The sequence below is a fragment of the Urocampus carinirostris genome, chromosome 1 (assembly GCF_059441175.1).
Source record: "Urocampus carinirostris isolate Australia breed hairy pipefish chromosome 1, RoL_Ucar_1.0, whole genome shotgun sequence".
Taxonomy (NCBI): Eukaryota; Metazoa; Chordata; class Actinopteri; order Syngnathiformes; family Syngnathidae; genus Urocampus; species Urocampus carinirostris.
In genome coordinates, this window is record NC_142349.1 from 16,257,849 (window position 1) to 16,281,540 (window position 23,692).

At 39.3% G+C, this 23,692-nt stretch overlaps 2 protein-coding genes across 2 annotated transcripts; both read left to right on the forward strand.

Annotated features, from left to right (window-relative positions):
- The first annotated feature begins 239 nt into the window (after positions 1-239).
- Positions 240-10,688, forward strand: atp13a1 (ATPase 13A1). Its single transcript, XM_088328628.1, has 25 exons — positions 240-774; positions 2,955-3,044; positions 3,155-3,418; positions 3,524-3,679; positions 3,752-3,821; positions 3,895-4,001; positions 4,799-4,928; positions 5,071-5,126; positions 5,198-5,324; positions 5,405-5,542; positions 5,611-5,731; positions 5,820-5,977; positions 7,198-7,373; positions 7,458-7,568; positions 7,647-7,772; positions 7,859-7,961; positions 8,178-8,371; positions 8,506-8,602; positions 8,684-8,868; positions 8,981-9,095; positions 9,166-9,362; positions 9,450-9,592; positions 9,665-9,776; positions 9,977-10,120; positions 10,190-10,688. Exons 1-25 carry the CDS (start codon positions 277-279, stop codon positions 10,298-10,300), a joined length of 3,729 nt encoding a protein of 1,242 aa, XP_088184754.1. The 5' UTR covers positions 240-276; the 3' UTR covers positions 10,301-10,688.
- A 3,591-nt stretch (positions 10,689-14,279) lies between these two features.
- On the forward strand, positions 14,280-21,323 carry dsn1 (DSN1 component of MIS12 kinetochore complex). Its single transcript, XM_088353650.1, is given in 12 exon segments — positions 14,280-14,389; positions 14,607-14,643; positions 17,797-18,067; positions 18,151-18,224; positions 18,925-18,997; positions 19,080-19,137; positions 19,205-19,255; positions 19,329-19,400; positions 19,475-19,622; positions 20,545-20,626; positions 20,717-20,784; positions 20,787-21,323. Coding segments are annotated over 12 exon segments (1,011 nt in total). The 5' UTR covers positions 14,280-14,354; the 3' UTR covers positions 20,829-21,323.
- The last annotated feature ends 2,369 nt before the right edge of the window (positions 21,324-23,692 follow it).

Consider the following 23,692-nt stretch of genomic DNA (forward strand, 5'->3'; position numbering starts at 1 on the left):
TCGATTGGTCAATTTTCATGAATCCCGTACACTAGTTTCCTGGTCCTGTGATGACGAGGTTAAGTTAAAGACACAGGCTCCTAAATATAAATCTATGTCAGGGGGAAATTTGTATATTTTGTTTGTATGATGGAAAATATTCATGTTTATTTAAAGACATAGCAATGTAAAATTTAACGACTTCATGACTTTCTGTTGTCTGCAGTATCGAGTGTTGCGTGAACTCGAGGCGTGCGTGCGCATCTTGAGCGCTGACGTATGCGGAAGTGACAGCTGATGAAGAGAGCCCACAGTAAAACTTGTCGCTTTTGGGTAAAAGGATTGAGGACCATTCCGCGTGTATACTTGCGTTTTAACGGCATTTACACGGCGGAGCAAAGGTGGGTAACAAGAGGGTCTCCGAAGTGTGAAAAAAATAAAATGAACGACGTGTTCAAAGAGGACAGAATGACCACGGACAGCGTTGGTACACCAGACAAGCTACTATCGGCGCCCTCCGAGAACCACAACCGGCATGACAATGGTACCGGGGACGAGCTGGTGAGCTCAGTGACGCTTTACAGACGAAGGTCACGGCTCTTTCACGGCACTGTCCTGCCGTTCTTGACGGTTTTTTACCCTGCCTGGCTGTACGTGTGGCTGGGGGTGTACGGTGCCTCGGAGTATCCAGAAGCTGGCTTCCTGACTCTCGCTGCCATCGTGATTGTGCACGTCCTTACGGCGCTGTCGGGTTATTGGTCCGTGCACGCCCACTGTTGGCTGACTTGTTCCAAGGTAAACACAATAAAACACCCCCAAAATGATGATGTTCCTTTGACATGTTCACGGTCAGCATCATCGAGAATGGAAGGCATGAAAATCCCTTACCTTTTGGAGGAGAATTTCTGTTTTGAAGTTCCAAAAGGGTGACCTACGTGAGATGTGTAGAACCGAGGAGATTTTTTAGAAGGGGTGATGGAGGTTGTGAGATCTCACTCAGAGTGAATCGGGTGTTTGAGGCCGAGTGGTTGAATTAAAATCAGTGCAGTCTGGTGCTGGCGGAAGCGCAGTATTTTTCTTGTATAACACACTTATTTTCCCTAAAAAAAACACGTTATGCTCAATATTTTTACGGTAGTATCTGACTGTATTGTGCGATGATTGAGCAATCGAAAATATTGCTGACCACAATGACAAAACATCGGATGCGCAGGAATTGAACCTAGGTCGTGATGGTGAGTGTGCCGAATCCTAATCACTAGTCCTGCGGTGGTACCGATGAAATACGAAAAAGGCATTCAATTTTATCTCATCATACAATTTTCATTCACGGTACATAGAGACAAATGCTAGGGGATTGAGAAAACAGGAGGTCGTCACAATAGATAAAAAATTAACGCAAGAAAGCACAAAACAACTCTTTTCTGTAATTTTTGTGATAAATGATCAATCAGACATAAATAAATACATTTTCAATTTTATGTTGGTATTGTGTTCATAGTTTACTTTGACAAAAAATGAATTTAATCATGGCTGCATGTATTCAACAACGTTTCCCACTTACAATGCTTAGCCTGAGCTGAAAAAAGTGAACCAAAATAGATTAAAAAAGAAAAAATAGGGGTGCACATTGTACACAAATAAAGACGGTATATCCTCTGCACCTTTCTCACCTTTTTAGACCCCTAACCCATTTTCATCCCCGGAGAGCTTAAATGATTGAAAAATCAAATGACCCTTAACGCGTTATCCATCTGTTTGGTTCACTCGTGCTTATTAACATTTTATTTAAAAATAGTGGGTCAATATAGATCAATGAATGAATGAAAACTTTATTTCGAACATTAGAAAATAAAAATGGGACAAAAACAATGACTCAACAACAAAAATAATGTTAAGATAAAATGTTCGAAAATGGGTAGTGAGAAGCAGACGCTTATTTTCCCTACATATTTCCCCTAGATAACTAACATTAGACCCCTTCCTTTGTTTGTAAACAAGTATGAAGTAGCCGACCAATGTGCACATTTTTGAGGCATGAGGCGGAATACATGTATGTTTATAACAGCCAATTGACAAAAAAAAGGTCGTGGATTTTAGATAGTAATATCTCAATTAAGGACAAAATATGTGCAAGCAGCAAGATAGCAACTTTATTTTACAGATCAAAGTCAACAACAACAAAATCACTTTTTTTACATTCAAGATGTCACACCAACAGACCCTCTTATGGCTGTACATCCCCAATGAAGCTTTTATATGGAAGCTCATAAAATAATCCATGTTCACTGTTGACACTTTATGATGAAAACCCACACAAAAAAACTATCAACACGCCAACAATGCACCCATAGCACTTGGATTGGGTGAGCGGTAGGGGTGGGTGGATCCCTGCTCACATAGCGCACTCCCCTTAATACATCTGTACCCTTTTTGTTTGTTTTTGTTCCTAAAGTTTACTTTGCCATCTCAGTGCACATGACATCTCTTTCAATAAAAGCAGCATCTAAGAGACAAGGTGACTTTAGTTTTCAAACAAATCAATAGTAACAAATATTCTATAAAGCTTGTTCGATTTTCCCGCCTCATGTTGCAGTTACTGCTACGCATTACTGTTTTCTTTTCCGCATCACAGTTAAATGAAAAGGTACACCTCAATAAAGAAACTACCCTATATGAAATAACTTGATATCCTTGCTGGTCTTAGATTTAAGAAGATATCTGGTTTATAAAAATTGCAAGAACTGTTAAAATTGAAGAGCCGTCTTGATACATTTTCAAATGGCGCTGATGTGCTTTATAAAATTGCGAACAGATATGAAATGGCTTTAAACAATTTGTTGTCATTGTTATTTTTACAAGGGCAAAGATAAGAAACAAGTACTAATAAAAACAAACCCAATGTAATGTGGCAGTATTGCATTTTAAATTGTGTGCCTTGTGTTTTATGCTTTTATCAACTTGGTCACCTTCAGGAATTGGACCCAAATAACGCTACTCTGGCAAAAGTTGTACCCACCCCTAATAATGGTTCTGCTGAACTTGTGGCTCTACAACGGGATGTGGTGAGTTCTGACCAGATGTCTATTTGGGGCTTAGTTTTTCTACTTTGTTTGAGTAAAATGGATATTAGTTAGAGCCAAAAATATGATATCATATTTTCCCTTTTCCACAGGATGAAAATGGGGACAAGATTCTGTTGTTTGAGTTTCAAAAAATCCGCTACACTTTTGACCACAAAGAAAAGAAATGCTTCTTTCCCATCGCGTTCCCCATCAATCACTCTATAGGACACTTCCAAATGTGGCGGGGTTACCAAGAGGAAGCGGACCTCAGAGCAGCAGAAAAGCAATACGGCACCAATCGGGCAGAAATGATGGTTCCCGATTTCCTGGAGCTATTTCGGGAGAGGGCTACAGCCCCCTTTTTTGTCTTTCAGGTTTGTGGAAATGTTGGAAAGGTCTTTTAAATATTTAATGACTATTGCACAAGTTTATTTTAAAGCAGATGTATGTGTTTTTGTTTTATTTTGTAAATCCTTCAGGTGTTTTGTGTGGGGCTGTGGTGCTTAGACGAATACTGGTACTACAGTGTATTCACGCTTTTCATGCTGGTGGCGTTCGAAGCTTCCCTTGTCCAGCAGCAAATGCGCAACATGTCCGAGATCCGCCGCATGGGGAATAAGCCCTACATGATCCAGGTGAAGTTGGAATCAGAGCTAAAACCCACATATCTTCAAATATTCCAGTTAAATGTCTTGTTTTCCTGGCAGGTTTACAGAAATCGCAAGTGGAGGCCTATCTCGAGTGACGAGCTGGTCGCAGGTGACCTTGTTTCGATTGGTAAGCATTGTATCATTTTTACGCTTCACTCAAAAAGAAGGGTACAGTAAGTTTGGAATTCTCTGGTTGCTAGGGCGTTCTCCGCAGGACAATCTGGTACCATGTGACGTGCTTCTACTCCGCGGTCGCTGTATTGTGGATGAGGCTATGCTAACAGGAGAGTCTGTGCCTCAGATGAAAGTAAGACACACAATTACCTAGCCAGCCATTTTCTAGAGGTGTTTATGCAGACTGCATAGGGGACAAACCCAGGTCAATAAAATAGAAGTTACGCCATTATTTGTCTTTAGTCACTGGATTGTTACTCAACTTGCAAGTCATTTTCCCAGTTTCCACTAAACGGTTCTGGCCTGCCTTGCCTCACCGGGCCTTTTTTGGTTATTTATTATGAAATCGTAACCGGTCTTTAGTCCCTGGGAGCCCAACCTTAGGTACCCTCTCTGTTGAGGTTTTTTATCCCCGACCCGGGGACTTAAACCTCATGTGCCTCACTGTTGACCACTGATTGGTGCGCTACTTTGGGGCACTGCTGACCAATTATTGTTTAGAGAGGGTAATAGGGAAAGGAACGTTTAGTTGGTTCTCCCTGTCATTTTTAAAATAGTGTCGCGTGTTTATATTTTGCCGCTACGAACACTCTTTCGAAATTCAGCCGCTTGGTCTTTTGACAAGGTGCACTGTTTCCTAAATAACTGCTCTGCTGCTCGTTTATCCACTGTCGCTTGTCTTTACCCCAACATCTATAAAGTCGATTTCAATTTTAATTATGTTTTCTGTTGAGAATGTAAATAATTTTAAGAAGAAATACAAACATACAAAATTAAAGGCAGAAATGGAGAAATATGTTTTGTCATCTTAAGTGAATTGTATTTTGAAAGTGCAGATTGCAAATGACTCAATAGATTTAACAAAAGTGGAAGTTCTTTTTTTGATTGATTGTTCTTTCAATAACTGCTGACATTTTGGGCCAATTTCAGGAGCCAGTGGAGGACTTGGACCCTAGTCAAATCCTTGACCTTCAAACAGACTCTCGGCTCCACATCATCTCTGGGGGCACCAAAGTGGTTCAGCATAGCCCCCCTTTAAAGGCCAGTGCTGGACTCAAACGTAAGCCAATATGTTTTGCATTGGTTGTTAATGAAATAAATGAAATGTAGTGAACTGTTATTCCAGATGACATAACGAATCAAATGGTTTTTTTTTTCTATTGATGTGTCGTCTGTGTGTATCTTTTCATCTGCATTTGCAGCTGTCGACAACGGTTGTATGGCCTATGTCCTGCGAACAGGGTTCTACACCTCTCAGGTGTGTTTCTTCTTTCAACTTGTCAGTTATCTTTGGAAATAAAGTTAATCTAGAAATATTTTTGCATGCAGGGTAAATTACTGCGCACTATCCTTTTTGGAGTGAAGAGAGTTACGGCAAACAACCTGGAGACATTTATCTTCATCCTCTTCCTACTGGTGTTCGCCATTGCAGCCGCTTCCTACGTGTGGGTGGAAGGTAAGCTTTGCAGAATCGGGATAGTGTTTTCTGTCGGATTGGCATCTGTAGTCTCTAAGCGTTATAATATCTTTCTTTAGGGACCAAGGACCTCAGCAGAAACCGCTACAAGCTCTTCCTTGAGTGCACCTTAATCCTCACTTCAGTGGTCCCACCAGAACTCCCCATTGAGCTTTCTCTGGCTGTTAACACTTCTCTCATTGCCCTGGCCAAACTATGTATGGCAGCTTGCATTCACGGTCCCTATTACACTTGCATTGTCTCATTCCTGTCTTTTCTCGTTTAGATGTGTTCTGTACAGAACCCTTCAGGATTCCGTTCGCGGGAAAAGTGGAGGTTTGCTGTTTTGACAAAACAGGAACGCTGACTAGTGACAGTCTGGTTGTGCGTGGAGTAGCTGGCCTCAGGTAGATCGTTTTATTATCACAGTGTAAGAGCTCATATACAATTTCGACTCATGGTTGTATGTGAATGCATTTATATTTGAATGATTAGGGAGGGGAAAGAGGTGATGCCTGTATCGGATATCCCAGTTGAGACTCATCGGGTCGTGGCTACCTGCCACTCACTGGTCACACTGGATGATGGACAGCTAGTTGGAGATCCACTAGAGAAGGCCATGTTGACTACTGCTGATTGGACACTCACGAAAGGTAAAGGGTGCATGGATGCAGACCTGGCAGTGTGGTGTCAAGTATATGACTTACTCTATGGGTCTTGGTAATGCTATTTTTTAAAATTTAGTTTTCCGTTGTAATATAGTAGGGTGTTTCTTCACTTATCGCTGGTGACTCGTGTCAAATGCTTGCATTTGCCGAATTTCTGAAATGTTCGTGTTATTTGTGTTGACTAGATAGATAGATAGATACTTTGTTCATCCCCGAAGGGAAATTCACATTTCCAGCAGCATCCCTGAGCTGAGAACAATCGAGAACAATCGAAAATAACACGGGAACTGCTGGAGTGGCTGCCATTCGTGACGGCGCCGGAAGAAAAGATTCAATTTGAATCATGTACAAACAAACAAACAATTGAATCATGTACAAACAAACAAACAAACAAAATATTCATGTTTCAATAAGTGGAGTGTTAATAAAATGGGGGGAAAATAATTTCTGATACTGATATAACCAGGTAAAACTAATTTTAAGTTACCTGTCCAAATGAATGTTGTGCCATCTCACCTTTCCCACTCTCTCTCCTCTCACCTTTCCCACTCTCTCTCCTGCAGTTGACTTGCTGCTGCTCGCTCCTAATCCATTTTTGAGATTTACTATGCCATAAACATTAACTTCCAATACAGTGCCCACCAAGAATGTTTGCAGCTCTGTGTCTTGTTCCTAGAATCTTTAAGCATTTTTAAGGCTCCCTTTTAAAAGTCAGTTAAATACTGTTCTTATTCTTAAATGTTTCTTATATGTAGACGATAAAAGGTGACTTTGATTGCCTTTAATTTTGTATGTTTTGACTTGCTGTCTTACTTTTACTTGACATTGCAAACGTTGTCCTTGATAAAAGTTATTAGACTAGTGACGATGCAAATGATGTGTTACTCACGGTTGTAATTTGTTTAATTACTGAAAGTGAAAGTATGATGATGCATTTGCATGCCTGTTAAATAGTAAATACAGTGATTTGTGAGACTTTTGTATGTTCTACACTGGATTCAAATTTATTACATATGTAGGAGTATAGTATTCTGGAGTTATGGAATTATAAATAACTGTACTTAAGTGAGATCTCAAATTAGCAAGAGACCACTGTGCAAGATATTAAAATGTAATAAATAACAAATTTAAATTCTGGTACTAATATGATTTTGATGTAGTTCACGAGTTGCTGAACCCATGTCCCTCTTAATTTGTTCTATCAGATGAAAAGGTCTTCCCACGTAGCATCAAAACACAGGGCCTTAAGATCCATCAGCGCTTCCACTTTGCCAGCGCGCTTAAGAGGATGTCAGTCCTTGCGTCCTATGAAAAGCTAGGATCTACTGAACTTTCTTACATCTCTACTGTTAAGGGTGCTCCAGAGACTCTCAAATCCATGGTAATTATGTGTACTATTTGAAATGTTTGGCAATGTCATTACAAAGTTTTTTGTAATGTTTTTGTAACGTGACTATGGTTGTAGTTTTCAGAACGTCCTGCGAGTTATGATAGTGTGCACAAGGAAATCTCTCGCGAAGGGGCAAGAGTACTTGCTTTGGGGTACAAAGAGATGGGGCATCTAAGTCATCAACAGGTTTGTTCCCTTTTAGCTCAAAAAGTGTAGACCATAATAAAGTTTGTCCTGACCTAATTCGAAATGTGTGTTTTAAAGGTTCGGGAGATGAACCGCAGCTCCTTGGAGTGTGATTTGAACTTTGCTGGCTTTATGGTGGTGTCCTGCCCGCTAAAGAACGACAGTAAAGCTGTCATCAGAGAGATCCAGGAAGCTTCTCATCATGTGATTAATTCAATTCAGTGCAAAGTTCATACAACTCCTCACTGCTTCTCTTCCAGTACCAATAATTCTGGTTTTTGTGCTCCCAGGTAGTGATGATAACAGGGGACAATCCCTTAACAGCATGCCATGTGGCTAGAGAACTTCACTTCCTCCAAAAGGAGCAAACACTTGTATTGCAATCAGTTCATGGTAGGATAAATGCACTCAAAAGCCACAACATCCATTAAAAAGCTTCAAGGAATATTGATAGTGCTTAAAATTCATACCAAAAGGCATCTTTCGGAATCAACGTAGCACTGCTACTGCTATCTCTAACTGTTTCGCTTGTAATTGACTACATAGTACACAACTCAGGGGGAACAAAACTAGTTTATATGACCTTATATAGTGCTGTGTTTTGCCCAGGTGGATGGCAATGGGAGTCTATCGACGGAGTTGTGAAGGTTTCGCTTGTGCCTCAGTCGGTATCGTCCTTTGTTCACCAGTACGACCTTTGTGTAACCGGGGAAGGGCTGGCAAGACTCTGCTGTGACCCCCGACTACTGCACAGCCTTTTGCCTCACATACGAGTGTTTGCGAGAGTTAGCCCTAAACAGAAGGTAAAACCACAGATGGGAATTGGAGCTGGGATTACCAAGGATTGTGACAAAGTTATAGTAACCTTTCTAATAGAGTGCAGGTCGATCAAAGATCATGTATCAAACTGAGAATATACCCACTTGTGGCGTTTTAGGAATTTGTTGTCACCAGTCTCAAGAGTCTGGGTTACGTGACCTTAATGTGTGGCGATGGTACAAATGATGTCGGAGCTCTCAAACATGCCCACATAGGTAAAATTTTCAAATGATAAGATACATTTTTTTGTCTTTGTCTCACTATAATTAATTTCTCTTCTGGGTTTTTTTACACAGGTGTGGCTTTATTAGCAAACGCTCCAGAGCGAATGCCTGAAAAAAAGAAACGAGGAAAAGAGAAGGAAGCGCCTGCAGTTGACTCTAAACCTTCCCTTTCCGTCAACACAGGTGGCAAGCCAAGTTCCAGAGGTGCCAGGCAAAGGATGATGGCCCAGAGAGAGGAACAACTTGCTGCACAAAAGGTGCCCTTCAACATCTTCCTAATTTCTCTACCTTTTCCTCTTTTCCAAAAGATGGTTTCATGTTACTAATGGAATTTGGAGGGTAAAGTACAAGTTTACTTTACTTTTACAGGAGAGAATAAGTCAAGTCTTGCGGGAACTTGAAGAAGATCAGGTTCAAATCGTAAAACTGGGTGACGCTTCCATTGCCGCCCCCTTCACCTCCAAACTTTCCTCCATTCAGTGCAGTGAGTAACTCATTTAACAGCAAAAGTGTGTCTGGTTCCATACCTAAAATATATTTTTGTCTTTGTCCAGTCTGCCATGTAATAAAGCAGGGTCGTTGCACCTTAGTAACGACACTACAGATGTTTAAGATACTCGCTCTCAATGCCCTCGTGCTCGCCTACAGCCAGTCTGTGCTCTACTTGGAGGGGGTCAAGTTCAGTGATTTTCAGGCAACCCTGCAGGGTCTCCTATTGGCAGGATGCTTCCTTTTCATCTCTCGCTCAAAGGTGACTATTGATATCAAAAAGTACAAAGTGTTTGGTGACTGCTTATTATTTTTGCCTCATGGTTTCTCTCTTCTCTTGATTACCCAGCCACTGAAAACATTGTCCCGGGAGCGGCCCTTACCGAACATCTTCAATCTTTATACTGTGTTGACAGTGTTGCTGCAATTCGCAGTCCACTTCTGCAGCCTTGTCTTTCTATACAAAGAGGCGCAGAGCAGAAGTCCGCCAAGGTAGAAAGGCAGGAATATTGTGGGGTTTTTTTTATTTGGCTGGTAAAATGTCACATTTCTGTTACCTTACAGAGAAGATCAGTTTGTGGATCTGTACAAAGAATTTGAACCCAGTCTAATCAACAGCACTGTGTATATCATGTCCATGGCAATGCAGATGGCCACGTTTGCCATCAACTATAAGGTATTTGTCTCATCACATCACTGACATTTTTAACACGGCCGAAGGATGCAGTAGTATGATTGCTGTAAAAAAATATAACCTAACTACTTTGTGATCAGAACACAATGATCAAGGATCAAACTATCACAAACGAAAGGACAATTGTGCTTTTGTTTGGCTTTTTCAACAACATTGAATGCATTTTTTATTTTCCTGCACAGGGTCACCCCTTCATGGAGTCACTCAGTGAGAACAAACCATTACTTTGGAGCATTGCTTTGTCTGGTCTAGCAATTGTTGGACTTCTTTCTGGTTCTTCACCGGAGTTCAATGAACAGTTTGCCCTCGTTGATATTCCTACTGAGGTGAACTAGAACACATTTTAGTGAACTCTTCCAGTGTTTTTAATGATAGTCTCTTTTTATCCCCTTCAGTTCAAAATGATCATCGCCCAGGTTCTGGTAGTGGACTTTTTTGCTGCCCTATGTGTGGACCGTGTACTGCAGTTCTTGCTCGGCAAAGGAACACTGAGGGTGCCTTCTTGAAGACTTATGTCCTAAAGAGTTAGATTTTGGGAAGATAATTAAGATGGTCACGACTCACAGTGCTCCACACTACACTCCTACAGCCTGCTCCTTCCAGTGTCATTTCCTTCTTGTATTTTCATCAGCTACAATTGATTATTTGTTTCTGGTCCCTAAACTACTTCGATTACCATCACAACCAACACAAGGGCATGAAGAGCAGTATTGACAGGAGTATGAGACTGTGGCAGCAGAGTGACATACTCACAACCACAAGAGGGACATTCTCCAAGAGAATTCAAAAACTGTTTTGAATTTTTGATTATTATTCTTGATTTTGTAAAAACGTGAGAAAAATGTCTCTGACGGACTTGTATATTAAAAATGAAAAAAGACATCCGATTCGCTACATCGAGTGTTTGTTTTTCTTCAATCACACACATACCACAGACCGTTATGAACATCTCTGGTGAGACACTATGGAAATGTACAAATGATAATATCAGCTTGTCTTAGTTGTTCTAAAGCAACAGTAATGGCAATAGTTCCACTTTTAACTTATACGGGAGAAAAGGAAGTGTCTATAATTAATTTGAAAAGTCAATGAAAGATTTATAAAATCACAAAAGCATTGCAACACCTTCACAAGTTATTAATATGCTGATGTGCACTAATTTAGAAGCTTCCATTGGCCTCAACTAAGAGAGAAGCCATACCAGATGTGCTTATGATAAAGCAAATAAAGATCCACTTCTATGCAAATGTGTGCTGGGAAGTGGATTGATTCACCAACCCTATAGACAAAACAAAAAGGCACAGGTGTCCTCAGTATTGGAATTTACCATAACAAGTTTCTAAAGTGTTGCACTCTGGTGATAGTATGATCCTTTTTGAGGCCACTCAGTCCCGGTGAAGGATTTCCAGATGGTGTCTTTCCTGTTACTGCACTGTGTGCATGTTAGTTTCTCCAGGATAGTGCAGAAGCCCACTCAGTGAAATTAATTTTGCTCTTCTGGGAATTAAGTTGTCTTGTGCAGGTATTCCAAATAATCAGCTTTTTGTCAGTTTGTTTCATACAATGGTTGTGAAACTATCTGGTCCCCTTACACATTGTGACCTTTTGCCACATTTCAGACTTCAAACATAAAGGTATATAACTAATTTCTTGTGAAGCATCAACAATAAGTGGGACACAATCATGAAGGGCAACACACTTTATTGGATGTTTTAAACTTTTTTAACACATAAGAAATGAAAAGGTGGGTTTGCAAAATAATTCAGCCACTTTACTTTCAGTGCAGCAAACTCTGTCCAGAAGTTCAGTGAGGATCTCTGAATGATTCAATGTTGATCTAAATGACTAACGATAATAAATGGAATTTACCTCGGTGAAATCAAGTCCCTGCACTGTGTTAGTCTCATTGGTCTGTTTTAAGCGCAGAGAGCATCATGAAGAACGAGGAACACGCCAGGCAGGTCCGAGATACTCTTGTGGAGAAGTTTAAAGCTGGATTTGGATACAAAAAGATTTCCCAAGCTTTAAACAGCCCAAAGAGCACTGTGCAAGCAATGATATTGAAATGGAAGGAGTATCAGACCACTGCAAATTTACCAAAATCGGGCCTTCCCCCTAAATCTCCAGCCCATACAAGGAGAAAACTGATCAGAGATGCAGCCAAGAGGCCCATGATCACTCTGGATGAACTGCAGAGGTCTACAGTTGAGGTGGGAGAATCTGTCCATTTGATAACAATCAGTCGTATACTGCACAAATCCGGCCTTTATGCAAGAGTGGCAAGAAGGAAGCCATTTGTTAAAGATATCCGCAAAAAGTGTCATTTAAAGTTTGCCACAAGCCACCTGGGAGACACACCAAACATGTGGAAGAAGGTGCTCTGGTCAGATGAGACCAAAATCGAACTTTTTGGCAACAATGCAAGGCGTTATGTTTGGCGTAAAAGCAGCACAGCTCATCACCCTCAACACACCATCCCCACAGTCAAACATGGTGGTGGCAGCATCATGGTAGAAATTACAGAAAATTAGTTTTATATCTTTATGTTTGAAGTCTGAAATGTGGCAAAAGGTCACAAAGTTCGAGGGGGGCAAATAGTTTCGCAAGCCACTGTATTCCATTGACACCCTGCCAGCAGTTTCTGCATTCTTTGACCTGACAACGTGCACCAAACATCGAAACCCACCCATCTATATTCAGGACTGTCACGAAAAATTTAAATCTCCTGATTAAGTTCTTTATATTTTGTGATACAATTCTGGATTAATTACAAATTGACTGAAATATTGTATTTTGTGTTTTTCTTTTAATATTGCTGATTATCCCTAAGTATCGTCAATCCCATCTCAAAATAATACAATATTAGACCTGTCAACTGATACGTTTCCCCCATATTTTGTACATTTTAAATATTTTCAAAATTGTGGACGCTGTTCAACAATTTTTAAATGGCATACAAATATGAATATATTATTTTGTTGGATCAATTTTGCTTTCCCTATTTTGTCTCTAATCCGGATCGTCTCGGTCACTGGTGGCAGACGACAACCTCGCCGTAGATTACCTGTATTGTCGCGCAAAACTAGAGAATGTTATCCTACCATCTAGGCTACCGAGCAACTAGTAAGTGGGGATTCCACAGTGTAATAGAAAAACAAATCTCTATTTTCAATGAATAGTAACATTGGTATGATAGTTCATGAATTTATGCCTGATATTCAAATCAATGTTTTTTACTGAATTAAAGTTTTTCTGTACCACTGGGAGGCACTAAATATTACACACTGTCCCTTTGAATATGAAAGTACACATCTGGAAACACTGCAACCAGGGAAAAGCACTGAAATGATTTAATAGTATTGATGGACAAAATATATTTGCTATCACATGATTCAGATATTTTTGGGCCAGCAGAGAAGGCCTTGCAGAACCTCACAGCCCACCACTGTTATTTACACATATTTGGTGATCATGTAGAGTTTCTATATTTTTTACCTGTTTAATTACTTTTTCAACCCTAAAACACACCAATGGTTGTTTTAAACTGTCGTTGCATTAAGGTGACAGTGTGTAATATTTAGCCACTAGATGAGGCCGTGTTGTGTCCAAAAGAGTGCTACAAAGCACACGAAAGATTACCATTAACGGAGACTCCAAATGACCAAAATATTTTTTCTTTTTGCCTTGCTTTCACAAAGAAAAAAAAGAATAAACGAATCGAAAAAGAACATAAAAAAATAAAGGGAAAATGAAAATAAAATAGAAAAAAAGAAAGAAAATAGAAAAGTACAGAAAAAAGAGAAAAGAAGAAACTGGAATAGAGAGATATAAAAGAAGAAAAAGGAGAAATGAACAAAAACAGAAAAAAAGAAATACAAAAATAATGTAAAGGGGGAGGAATGGAAAAAGGAGACAAGTCATTTTAAAAAGGAATAAAGAAAAGAGCGTGGAAAGAGTCACTAGCAAAAAAATCAAAAAAAAAAAGAAAAAAGATTGTTTTCTCTGACCTGGCACAGCAACTTGGTCGACAATCATGTCAGATCCTTCTAGATGAGCCTCCTTTAAGTCACATAAAAAAAATGTATCGACATGTGACTATCGACTATTGAAATGCATGTTTTTTTCTGTAATTGTCTTATTATTCAAACAAATATTGGTTGTTTTTTTAGGAATAAACGTGTTTTTTTATACCACTAGTAGGCGCTAAATAATACACGTTGTCCCTTTAGTATGTACTATTTGTCGGCCATAAAACACCGTATGCTTCTAATCATGTAGGGGGGGTGATAAACAATATAAAGATACAATATTTAAGGCATGCAATAGTAAGTAGTCGGTGTGGGTAGGTGCTTCCCTTAACCACTAGGGTCGTGGGGGCACCATTTCCTGTGGTGTGTCTTAGGCAAGTACAGCCTGTTGGCGCCCCGTATGATAACTACAGTACGTATATACAATCGTGTACAAATAGATTCGTAAGAACTGCATTTCCCAGAATGCCATTCCACGGAAAATAGGGTGGAGCATGTTGGGCGCGCCATGTCAATAACAGTTTGAAAAAAGATGGCGGAAAATACCTCATCAACAGACCAGCTTGGGTTTGTTTGCTTTTGCTTCTTGTTTTCTTCTTAGTGGCGCAGATCAAGTGGAGTTAAATTGAGTGACGAACATATAAAAGTCTGTAGATTTTATATTTGAGTGACTTTGAACGGCTTGGGTAATTTGATTTATTCTAAGAAAGGTTTCTTTTTAAGAGATTGGTTACGTTTTAGTTTGTTTTTTTATAACATGCATACAATTTTGATCTTGTTACAGTTGCGGGACCGTTGCCCCTGTGCAAACGACTACAGAGGTACGTTTAACATTAATGTGACATTTTTTTTCGAGGTTTCCCAAAATGAATTCTTTCATCGTAAGGTGGTCAGATGAATATTGTAGAAAGGCTTGCTTGTACAACAGTTATTATTTGAAACGACTGATGGCCGCAAGAGCCACGGCCGTGCTGGAGTTTTTTGGGGAATGGGCGACGTACATTCTGCAGTGTTCGAACAGGTGCTTGAAATGCTAAACTTGAATTTTTGTATTGCGTCTTTTTAAGGACTGTGAAGTGGTTGTTTTTTTAGTGAAGTGTTAGTAAGGGCTTGAAATTGGTGTCATGATTCACATCAAGTCTGCTTAGAATTACCCAAACATTGCTCTCTGGTGGCTTCTCTTTGACATCGTCTTCTCCCAACGTGATTAACGAAAACTGGCATTAGTTTGTTTGGCTTTGTCCTGTGAAGTGTCATCACCCCTTATGGGTGGTGCTCAAGAGGACAGCTGCTTGCCACACCTTAAAAGGGTGCTATGAAATGTGTATTACTGCAACGATTATGTATCAATTATAGACATTTATTAAGGGGGATGCAAATAATCAAGGTTGCGACCCCAGTGGTAAATTTTAATGGGAACAACTTCCTGCTACAGAAAATGTAAGCTACATATTACTGTCATTTTACCCAATACCTATACAGGGACAGTGTTGTTCAGATTTACAAATATATTCACGAGTTACTCTAGATCCAAAATGATGTCTTGAGAAATGCACATGTAAGATTAAAAATTACATATGTAAATCACAGATATAGTTCTGTTTCTGCAAAATGCATAATTTCTTCTTAATGGTACTGAAGAAATAAAAATTTGCTTTGGAATTCCTTAAAAAGTGCTTGAATTTGACATTGAAAAATGTATAGACCCTAACTCTGAACTGTTTGCCATCATTACATTTAGCTAATTAAACATCTATACATTATCTGCACTGCTTGACCTCAGTAGGGTCGCGGGGGTGCTGGGGCCCATCTCCGCTATCATCAGGTAGTGGGCCAGCTCAGTCACAGGGCACACAGAGACAGACAATTCACTCGCTCATTCATTCAAAAATCAATAGTTCCACTCTTTTAGGGTAAACAATAATGCAGGTAAAAGCAACCCTGGCCATTTAAATCATCTGAAATATTTATCGTGCTATTAAATCCCAAGTAAAATATTTGGATACATTTGCAATTGTGATTTGCGCTTGCAATCCATGCTCATATTCAAATGGATTTAAGGCGATGACAAAAACACAAGGCCTGTTCCACGTTACATTTAGGTTTTTTTACTTATTATAATTCCATACTGATTTTTAATTTTACACCGTCTTTTCGTGTGTCACTTGTTGGCTCAGCACTTTTGTCAACAGCCTGAATACTCGCTTGTCCTTTGTGCATAGCACATCGTATAAAGTCCACAGGATTTGTCATCCAGGTGCTTAAAATCCTTTAAAGTTGTCTTTTCGAGGACTGAAAAGTGCTTAAATTTTAGGTGAAGTGCTTGCAAATGCTTGAAATTGTTGCTATGTTTCAGGTAAAGTATGCTTGAAAACGACACCAACTATGCTCCCTGGCTTCACCTTGCAATTGCATTTCTTTTATCCTCATGATTAGGGAGCTGGCATTAGTCTGTATGGCATTGTCCGATGAAACGTCTCACCTAGGAGGACAGGTGCATGCTAAACCTAAAGGAGCACTATTTATTGTGTATTAGTTCAAGGATTACACATCAATTATGGTCATGTATTATGGGCTTCGCAAAAAATGAAGGTAGCATTTCTCGTTGGTAAATTTTAATGGGAAGAACTACTTGCAACTGAAAATGTAAGATACTTTTTATGGTAATTTCTACCCAAAACATATTTGGTGAGAGATTTGCCTCATTTACTAATACAGTGTAACCTCGGTTTTCAAACGCCTCTCAGTTCGTACAGATCTGTGTTCGACCAAAAATTTCAAGAAATTCTTGCTTCGCTGTTCGGTCAAAAAAATCGGAGTTCGAACGCCGGTACGCTAGGGTGCGATGCTGAGTGGCGTACGGGTGTTTTAGCCCCTAATTATGCCTCCGAAGAAGGTCGGTGCAAGCAGGACAGGTGAAAAAAACAATTGTTCGTCCAACTATTGCCTTTAAGAAAGACATAATAGCTAAATATGAAAGAGGTGTACGAATTTCTGATCTTGCTAGTGAATTCAGCATGGCTAAATCTACTATCAGTACGATAGTAAAGAATAAGGAGGCTGTGAAATCGAGTGATGCGGCTAAGGAAGTTAGCCCTATAAGCAAGCAACTGCCGCAAGTTTTGGAAGAGGTTGAAAAACTTTTGATGATTTTTATCTCCCCACCGTCCACCACAAAGGTAAAAAATCCTATTCATAATCCTTTTTTAAATTTTTACTCGTTCATCTTAGCGTAATCTTTCGTACGGAAGATTACGATAACGCGAACGTACGATTAGCCTGGGTTAGCTTCATGTTTACGTTCTTGGTAAACATTCAGGGTGTTGGAACGGATTAAAACGATTTTACATTACTTTTAATGGGAAAAACGATTTTCGGTGATCAACCAAATCGGTTTTCGAACAGGGTTCTGGAACGGATTATGGTTGAGAACCGAGGTTCCATTGTACATTCTCTATTTACTCAAGATCTAAAAATCCTTTGTCTTGATAAATGCACACGCAAGATTAAAGATCACGTATGTAAACCGCAGATACATTTGAAAATCTGCAAAGTACATGATTAACACCATATTTTTCTTCTAATGGCACTGGAGAAATTTGATAATTGGATTTGAAAGTCCTGAAAAATTGCTTGAATTTGGCCATAAAAAACGTGTACGATGTTCAGTCAAAAAAGTCAAATGTTTACATTTCTAATTTAGGATTGGAGTGTCCCAAACGTCCTTCCCAGATATCATACGCAAAAGCACTTGGAAAAATAAATTCCAAGTAATGTACAGCAATGCAGTAAGTCTATCTGTTGCTTTTTGTTACATTGAATTCTAGTATATACTGGTAAAAACTGTTAAACTTAAAGCCCCCTTAGAATTTTTCAATGACATTGCTCCACCAAATATACTACCATAACTTGTCCCCTCATGGGACACTGCAAATAATACAGGCTTTTCATTCTCTCTCTTCCCCCAAATTTAGATCACACAGCCACCCAAGCGGTGTTCTTCTCCTATTTCTCCAGACAGTGTCCCCCCCAAAAAATCGCCCCGTGTTGAAGTTCTGCAATCAGGCACACAGATGTTCGATACAGGAGAACATGACCCAGACACAAACATTCTAAACGGTGTTTTGGAAAGCACAGATCAACCTGAATCTTGTCTGCCTGAAAGCTCCACTGCACGAAGGAAATCATGGAGAATAGCCAACTTGACAAGGCGCTCCCTTCCTGTTCTTCCAAATCCAAAAAGAAGTGAGTTGAATTCGTCATTCATTAAAATCCTCAACTGTGTATTGAGGTCAATCTGATGTTATATTTATTCAATTTGAATGTAGCTTTGTGCAAGAACATCAGCATGTCTCTGACACAAGAAGAAAGATTGAGTATCCTGATGGAGGCTGCAACAAAGGTAAGCCCAAAGACAAAAAAAAACAATCTATCTACCCTGGTCATATCCCTCGAGAGGGGTGACCGACAGCAAGACAAAAACAAAGAAAATTAAAAGGGCAAAAAGTAGCAAAAAAACACACGCAAAAATTGGGGACCATGGCCAACCCAAATGCCCAAACACCCAAACAAGTTAAGCACCTCGGCGCCCAAGTTGGTCATGCTAACGCTATCAAGAGAATGTTCTAAAATGTAGATTTTACCTGATGCCAAGGCACAAACACAAATTCTTTAACGGTTACCCTCACGAAAAAGGACACATCTCACTTGCGCTGGATTTTTTCCCTTCTTCGCCCCCTTGTGCTTTCGCTTTGGATTTTCTATTCTTTCCAACGAATCCACATTTTTATATTTTCATGAGAAAATTCCTTTTTGTCTCAGGTTTAACACATGTTAGAGAGTAAGGATGAGAAAAGGAAAACCCCTCAGTAACTGTAAAATTTATATAGTATCTATAAAGATGTAGGACATGATCATTTGTTCATATGATTGATAGAACTGTCCGAATGTATTTTGGAAACAGGTGTCTTAAAAGCCTTTGCCTCCTACATAGCATGCCTTTTTTCTTTTTATGTGATCTGTTAATTTTGTGATATCTGTTGCAATACACAGAAACACAACGTGTATATATAATCTTGAAACCATTTTTTCCCTGTGTGCAGCTGGCTTTGGATAAAATGAAGCATTCGCTCCAAACAGTGCCAAATTCCTCATTGCAATCTTTTGAGAAACAAGGTACCCTGTTTTATGTGTTTCACGAAAAATACTGATAAGCGGAAGCTACGTCATTAATCTCATTTTCGTTTCCTCGGTTTAGTGGTGAAATTGATGAAGATGTGCAAATCTGTTGCTATAAATGTTGAAGAGCCTCTAAGGTAACTCATTATCACCACCTGCATGTTTTTAACAGATTTGTTTTAACGCACAACAATTTGCTTTCAGGACTGGGGGCCTTGGACCACAAGTAACAGTCATCAAAAATACTATCAAGAGGTTTGCTTGATAAGACCTGGAATAAGACTGATGGTTTCACTACGTTTACTTATATGACCCGCTGTTGTTATAGGCTTCAAGTTGAAAGTCGCTCTTGGGAAGCACTGTTACAGAAACACCTTACAAAGGCAGAAGAATTGCAAAGGTGAATGTGTAAAACTAAGCAATGATCATCATTTTCCTTTTGGTGCTAATTGTATGTTTTCTTGCCTGTCGCAGAAATCTGTCAGAGAACCAAAAGGAGGCCGTGTCATTAGACCAAGCGTGTATGGCCCAATCCTCGCAGTATCATTTCATTTTGAGTAAACCAGACTACCTAGGACTTGTCAATAGACTAGAGTCCACGCTGCGCACCATTGCAGCTGTCGTACGTACTTTGATATTTATTTCCCACGTTTTGTCGCGTTTCGCGTTGCCCCCTAAATCCGGGATGTCAACGTGAGTTTGGCTCTGGGGCCGGATCCAGACCTGTTCTCAGGCGAGTCGGGTCAGTAAAAGAATGTCAAATCGAAATTTGTAGCTTCTTTTTTTCAGTATTACATTTTATTATTCAGTCTACATTAGTAACCTACCCTACATATTAGAATCACGGATGACAAAGGATCTTTTCTAAACAGAACACATTTACATACTTGCCAACAATAGCACTTTTCGCCCCTTAAAAACGCCTACCACTTTTCGTAACAAAAAAAATCTAACGACTTTTTTTATTTTAACAACAACAAAAATCTTGACCCGAGACTAGTATTTTAGTCCACGGATGAGTCCACGGATGCTTTATTATGAAGCAAGACTTAAATGCTTGTGCGTGAATAAACTTTTACAACTGGATTACATTTCTGTTTTGGTAAAAGTTTGCCACTTTTGGTTTTAAACAAGTTGTTTCTTTAATATTTTGGAGACAGTGTTTTGCGCATTAAAACTGCCTTTTGAATGTCAAAAGGTTGGCATGTATGCATTTATTCATAAACAAATGGGGAAATATTTTTATGTTTGGCGCAGAATGTGTTAACTGGATTATTTTAACAGTTAAGCAAATGCAGTCACACCAGAACCAACTCACCACACTATAACAACTCAACAATGCCCACTAGCGGCCAGAGAGTGTTTGTATGCATTCATTTAAAAAAAAAAAAAAAAAAAAAAAAAAAAAACACATACCTTTGATAGAAACTACCAAGAGACCTGCTTCCGTTTTGACGTACTCAATAATTTATGGCTGGTCTGATTGCATCATCCAACATTTAGTCTCCTGCAGTCTGATTGCAAATGTTGTTTTAAATGCACAGATGGACACTCTGTGTACCCAAGAGCTTCAGTCTGTTAAGGAGATGTCAAAGCTCGTGGTCAAAGAGACAAGTGGCCGATTGGGTAATTCTTTATCGTCTACATCTTGTTCGCATTCTTAAGTTTCATGTTCATAGGAACTAAACGTATGGCATTGTTTCTTTTTCCTTTCAGCGGTGCACGCAGGATTTCAAGATAATTCTACAGACATTATTCACAGCCTACTCAGAGCGCCTTTTCCATCCAATGGCACACAGTCACGTTAAATGGAGGCGGATTGCAATGAATGACTTGTGTAAAAAGGAAAAATGTCCCTTTTTAGCTGTGATGAGTGAAAGAAAAATGTGAAACTTGTTTTTCCACACATCACTAGTTGTAATTTGTGCAGGTGTCCAGCTGGTGGCAGTGACTCTCCTGCAGACATTAGTCATTTTTTTTTTTTTTTTTTTTAAGAAGGGGAGGCGGAGAGTGTTTATCTGGCATGGCTTTACAAACGCCGTCTCACCATCTCCTAAATGAAAAGAAGCCTCAGAGGCTTGATTGTAATAAAAGTACTAGTCCCGAGAAAAAGGCACACCATTACAACTTTATGATCTGCTGTGCACAAGAATTCATCAACAGCAAGCCATGAATTATTTTGCTGGCGAGTTTATCCCCTTTAAGTATTCCATATTTAATTTTATATAATTACACGTAAGCATTAAACTGACGGTGTAAAGTGTAGTGCATGATTGATGTAAAAAAAAAAAAAACACGAATAAAACAAAAAAGATAAACCCCACTCAGTTTGTATTGCCATTTCTTTCCCCTTCTTGGGCCTGTTAACTCTTTTTTTTTTTTTCTTTTGCTTGGTGCCGCATCTATTTCACTTCATCAGTGTCCCCTGACCATTCAAGAGAAAGCCCCTCCCCCACTGTGACTCACCCCCCATCTCTTGCATTTGGCTGGGTCACTGATGCAGAACGAAGCTTTGACATTGTACCAGTCAGTCAAATGCTTTGTTTGCTATCACTCCTATCTCCTACAACCATACTCTAATTAATGTTCCTGAGTCATTGGAAGGATAAAGCCCAAAGAACTGTATTTTTCCTTCCTTGCAATGTGTGTGCAGTGCTTATGATGTCGAATAGAGCACGGGTGACATTTTCAGTGGGCTGGTGTTCAAGGGGTTGACAGGAGAAGAGGGACAGGCGAAGAGGAAAAGACGAGCGGGGTTGTGACCGTGAGAGTTGTGAGTGAAGGAGGATGGCGCACAGCAGGACAGATCGATTCTTATTTAGATGAAAATGAGGCTTGATGCTTGTGGGGTGAGAGGAGGGCACCTTAAGCATCCAAATGAATAGGAAGTTCCTCAGAAATCATCCCTAAATGGATCGATAACAATAAAAACTGCACTGTCCACAAAGACGCTGTCGTCTCCTCACTTGTAAGGAAGGTTTTTTTCGGCAGTCAAATGCAATTACTTTGGTATTAGATGGTAATCCTTATAGCTTTTCACTCAAAAGTGTGAGGAACAAAACAGCAGACAGACACCAATGATCCCTTTATGAGTAAAGTGTTTGATTTTAACATTTGGATCAAGAGACATTGCTCATTTTCACCTTTCTTGTGGATTTGCATAATAAAAGCAAGAGTTAAATTTTATATAAGTTTGTAGACCTCCTTCGAACTAAACACTCTTCCTATAGGAATTTAGGTGTAAGAAATCTATTGAAATAAATGCAATTTTTCCTGTTCGGATAACATTTTTATCAATGGCCGCTATTTGTGTGTGTGTGTGAAGCACATTGTAAAGTACTTTGGGAGGTCTTCATTGACTTGAAAAGCTCTATATAAATGCAGACCATTTACCATTTATTAGACAATGATTTCAGAACGCTATACAGTTTTTTATATTACTTGTGCGATAAAAGAATAAAATACTGTAAAAAGACGAAATGTGGCTGCACAAGTTTGAACACCCTCAAAGTCAACTTACCTTTTATAGGTGAGGACGTTCATAGCTAAACTGTGAAATTCGAACTGTTAAATGTGTGCGCCCATTTGAAGTAATATTGCTTAAGGTACTTAAAATCCTTAAAAATGCTTGAATTTTAATGTTGTGCTTTCAAGGATTGAAAAGTGTTACCATGTTTCTCAACAAGACTGCTTAAAGTGATGCCGACATTGGCTTCACTTTGTGATTGCAGTTATTCTTTCATTAAGTGTTAATCCCCCCTACGGGTCACGCCCAAGAAGACAGGTGCATGCTACACCTAAACGGGGCACTATGAAATGTGTATTAGTGCAACGATTGCGTATCAATATGGAAGTTTATTATGGGCTATGCAAAACTTAGATAGGATAACCGAATGATAAATTTTAATGGTAATTACTTCCTGCAATTGAAAATGTTAGGTACATATTAAGTCAAGTCATTTTTATTTGTATAGCCCTTAATCACAAAGAGTCTCAAAGGGCTGCACAGGTTATTGCAAACCACAGAGTATTAATACAGACTATTATTACACCATCCCCTGGTCTAAAACCTACACTTATATGGGGAGAGATTTGTCTAAAAAATATTTTCATGCATTGTTTTGTTTCCCCAGCACTCACTGAGGTGAGGCGTGTCTTTTTGGAAAGGTGTTTATTCTCCATTCTCTCACTGGTAAACCATACCGTTGAACTGTGAACGGTAGGGGACATAGTGCACATGCTCTGTAACGATATTGCAACATGGATAATGTAGCACTTAGGTTACTAGGCAAATAACATCACATGCTTATGGATCAGATCTACAAATATTTAAAATAAAATTAGATCTACTCAAAATCTGAAACTAATATGTCTTGATGAATGATATGCAAGATTAAAAATTGCATATGTAAACTTCAGGTATACGGTGAGGCATATATTTAGTCAGCCACCAATTCAGCAAGATCTTCTACTTGAGAATATTAGAGAGGCCTGTACCTGTAATTGTCAACATGGGTATACCTTAACCCTGAGAGACAAAATGTGAGGGGAAAAACCAATTTTCATTGATTTTTAAATAATTTCTTGGTTGACTAAATACTTTTTTACCCCACTGTATTTGCGGTTCTGCAAAATAGGGAGAATAAGCATCTGCTCCTTACTACCCCTTTTCGAACATGTTATGTAACATTA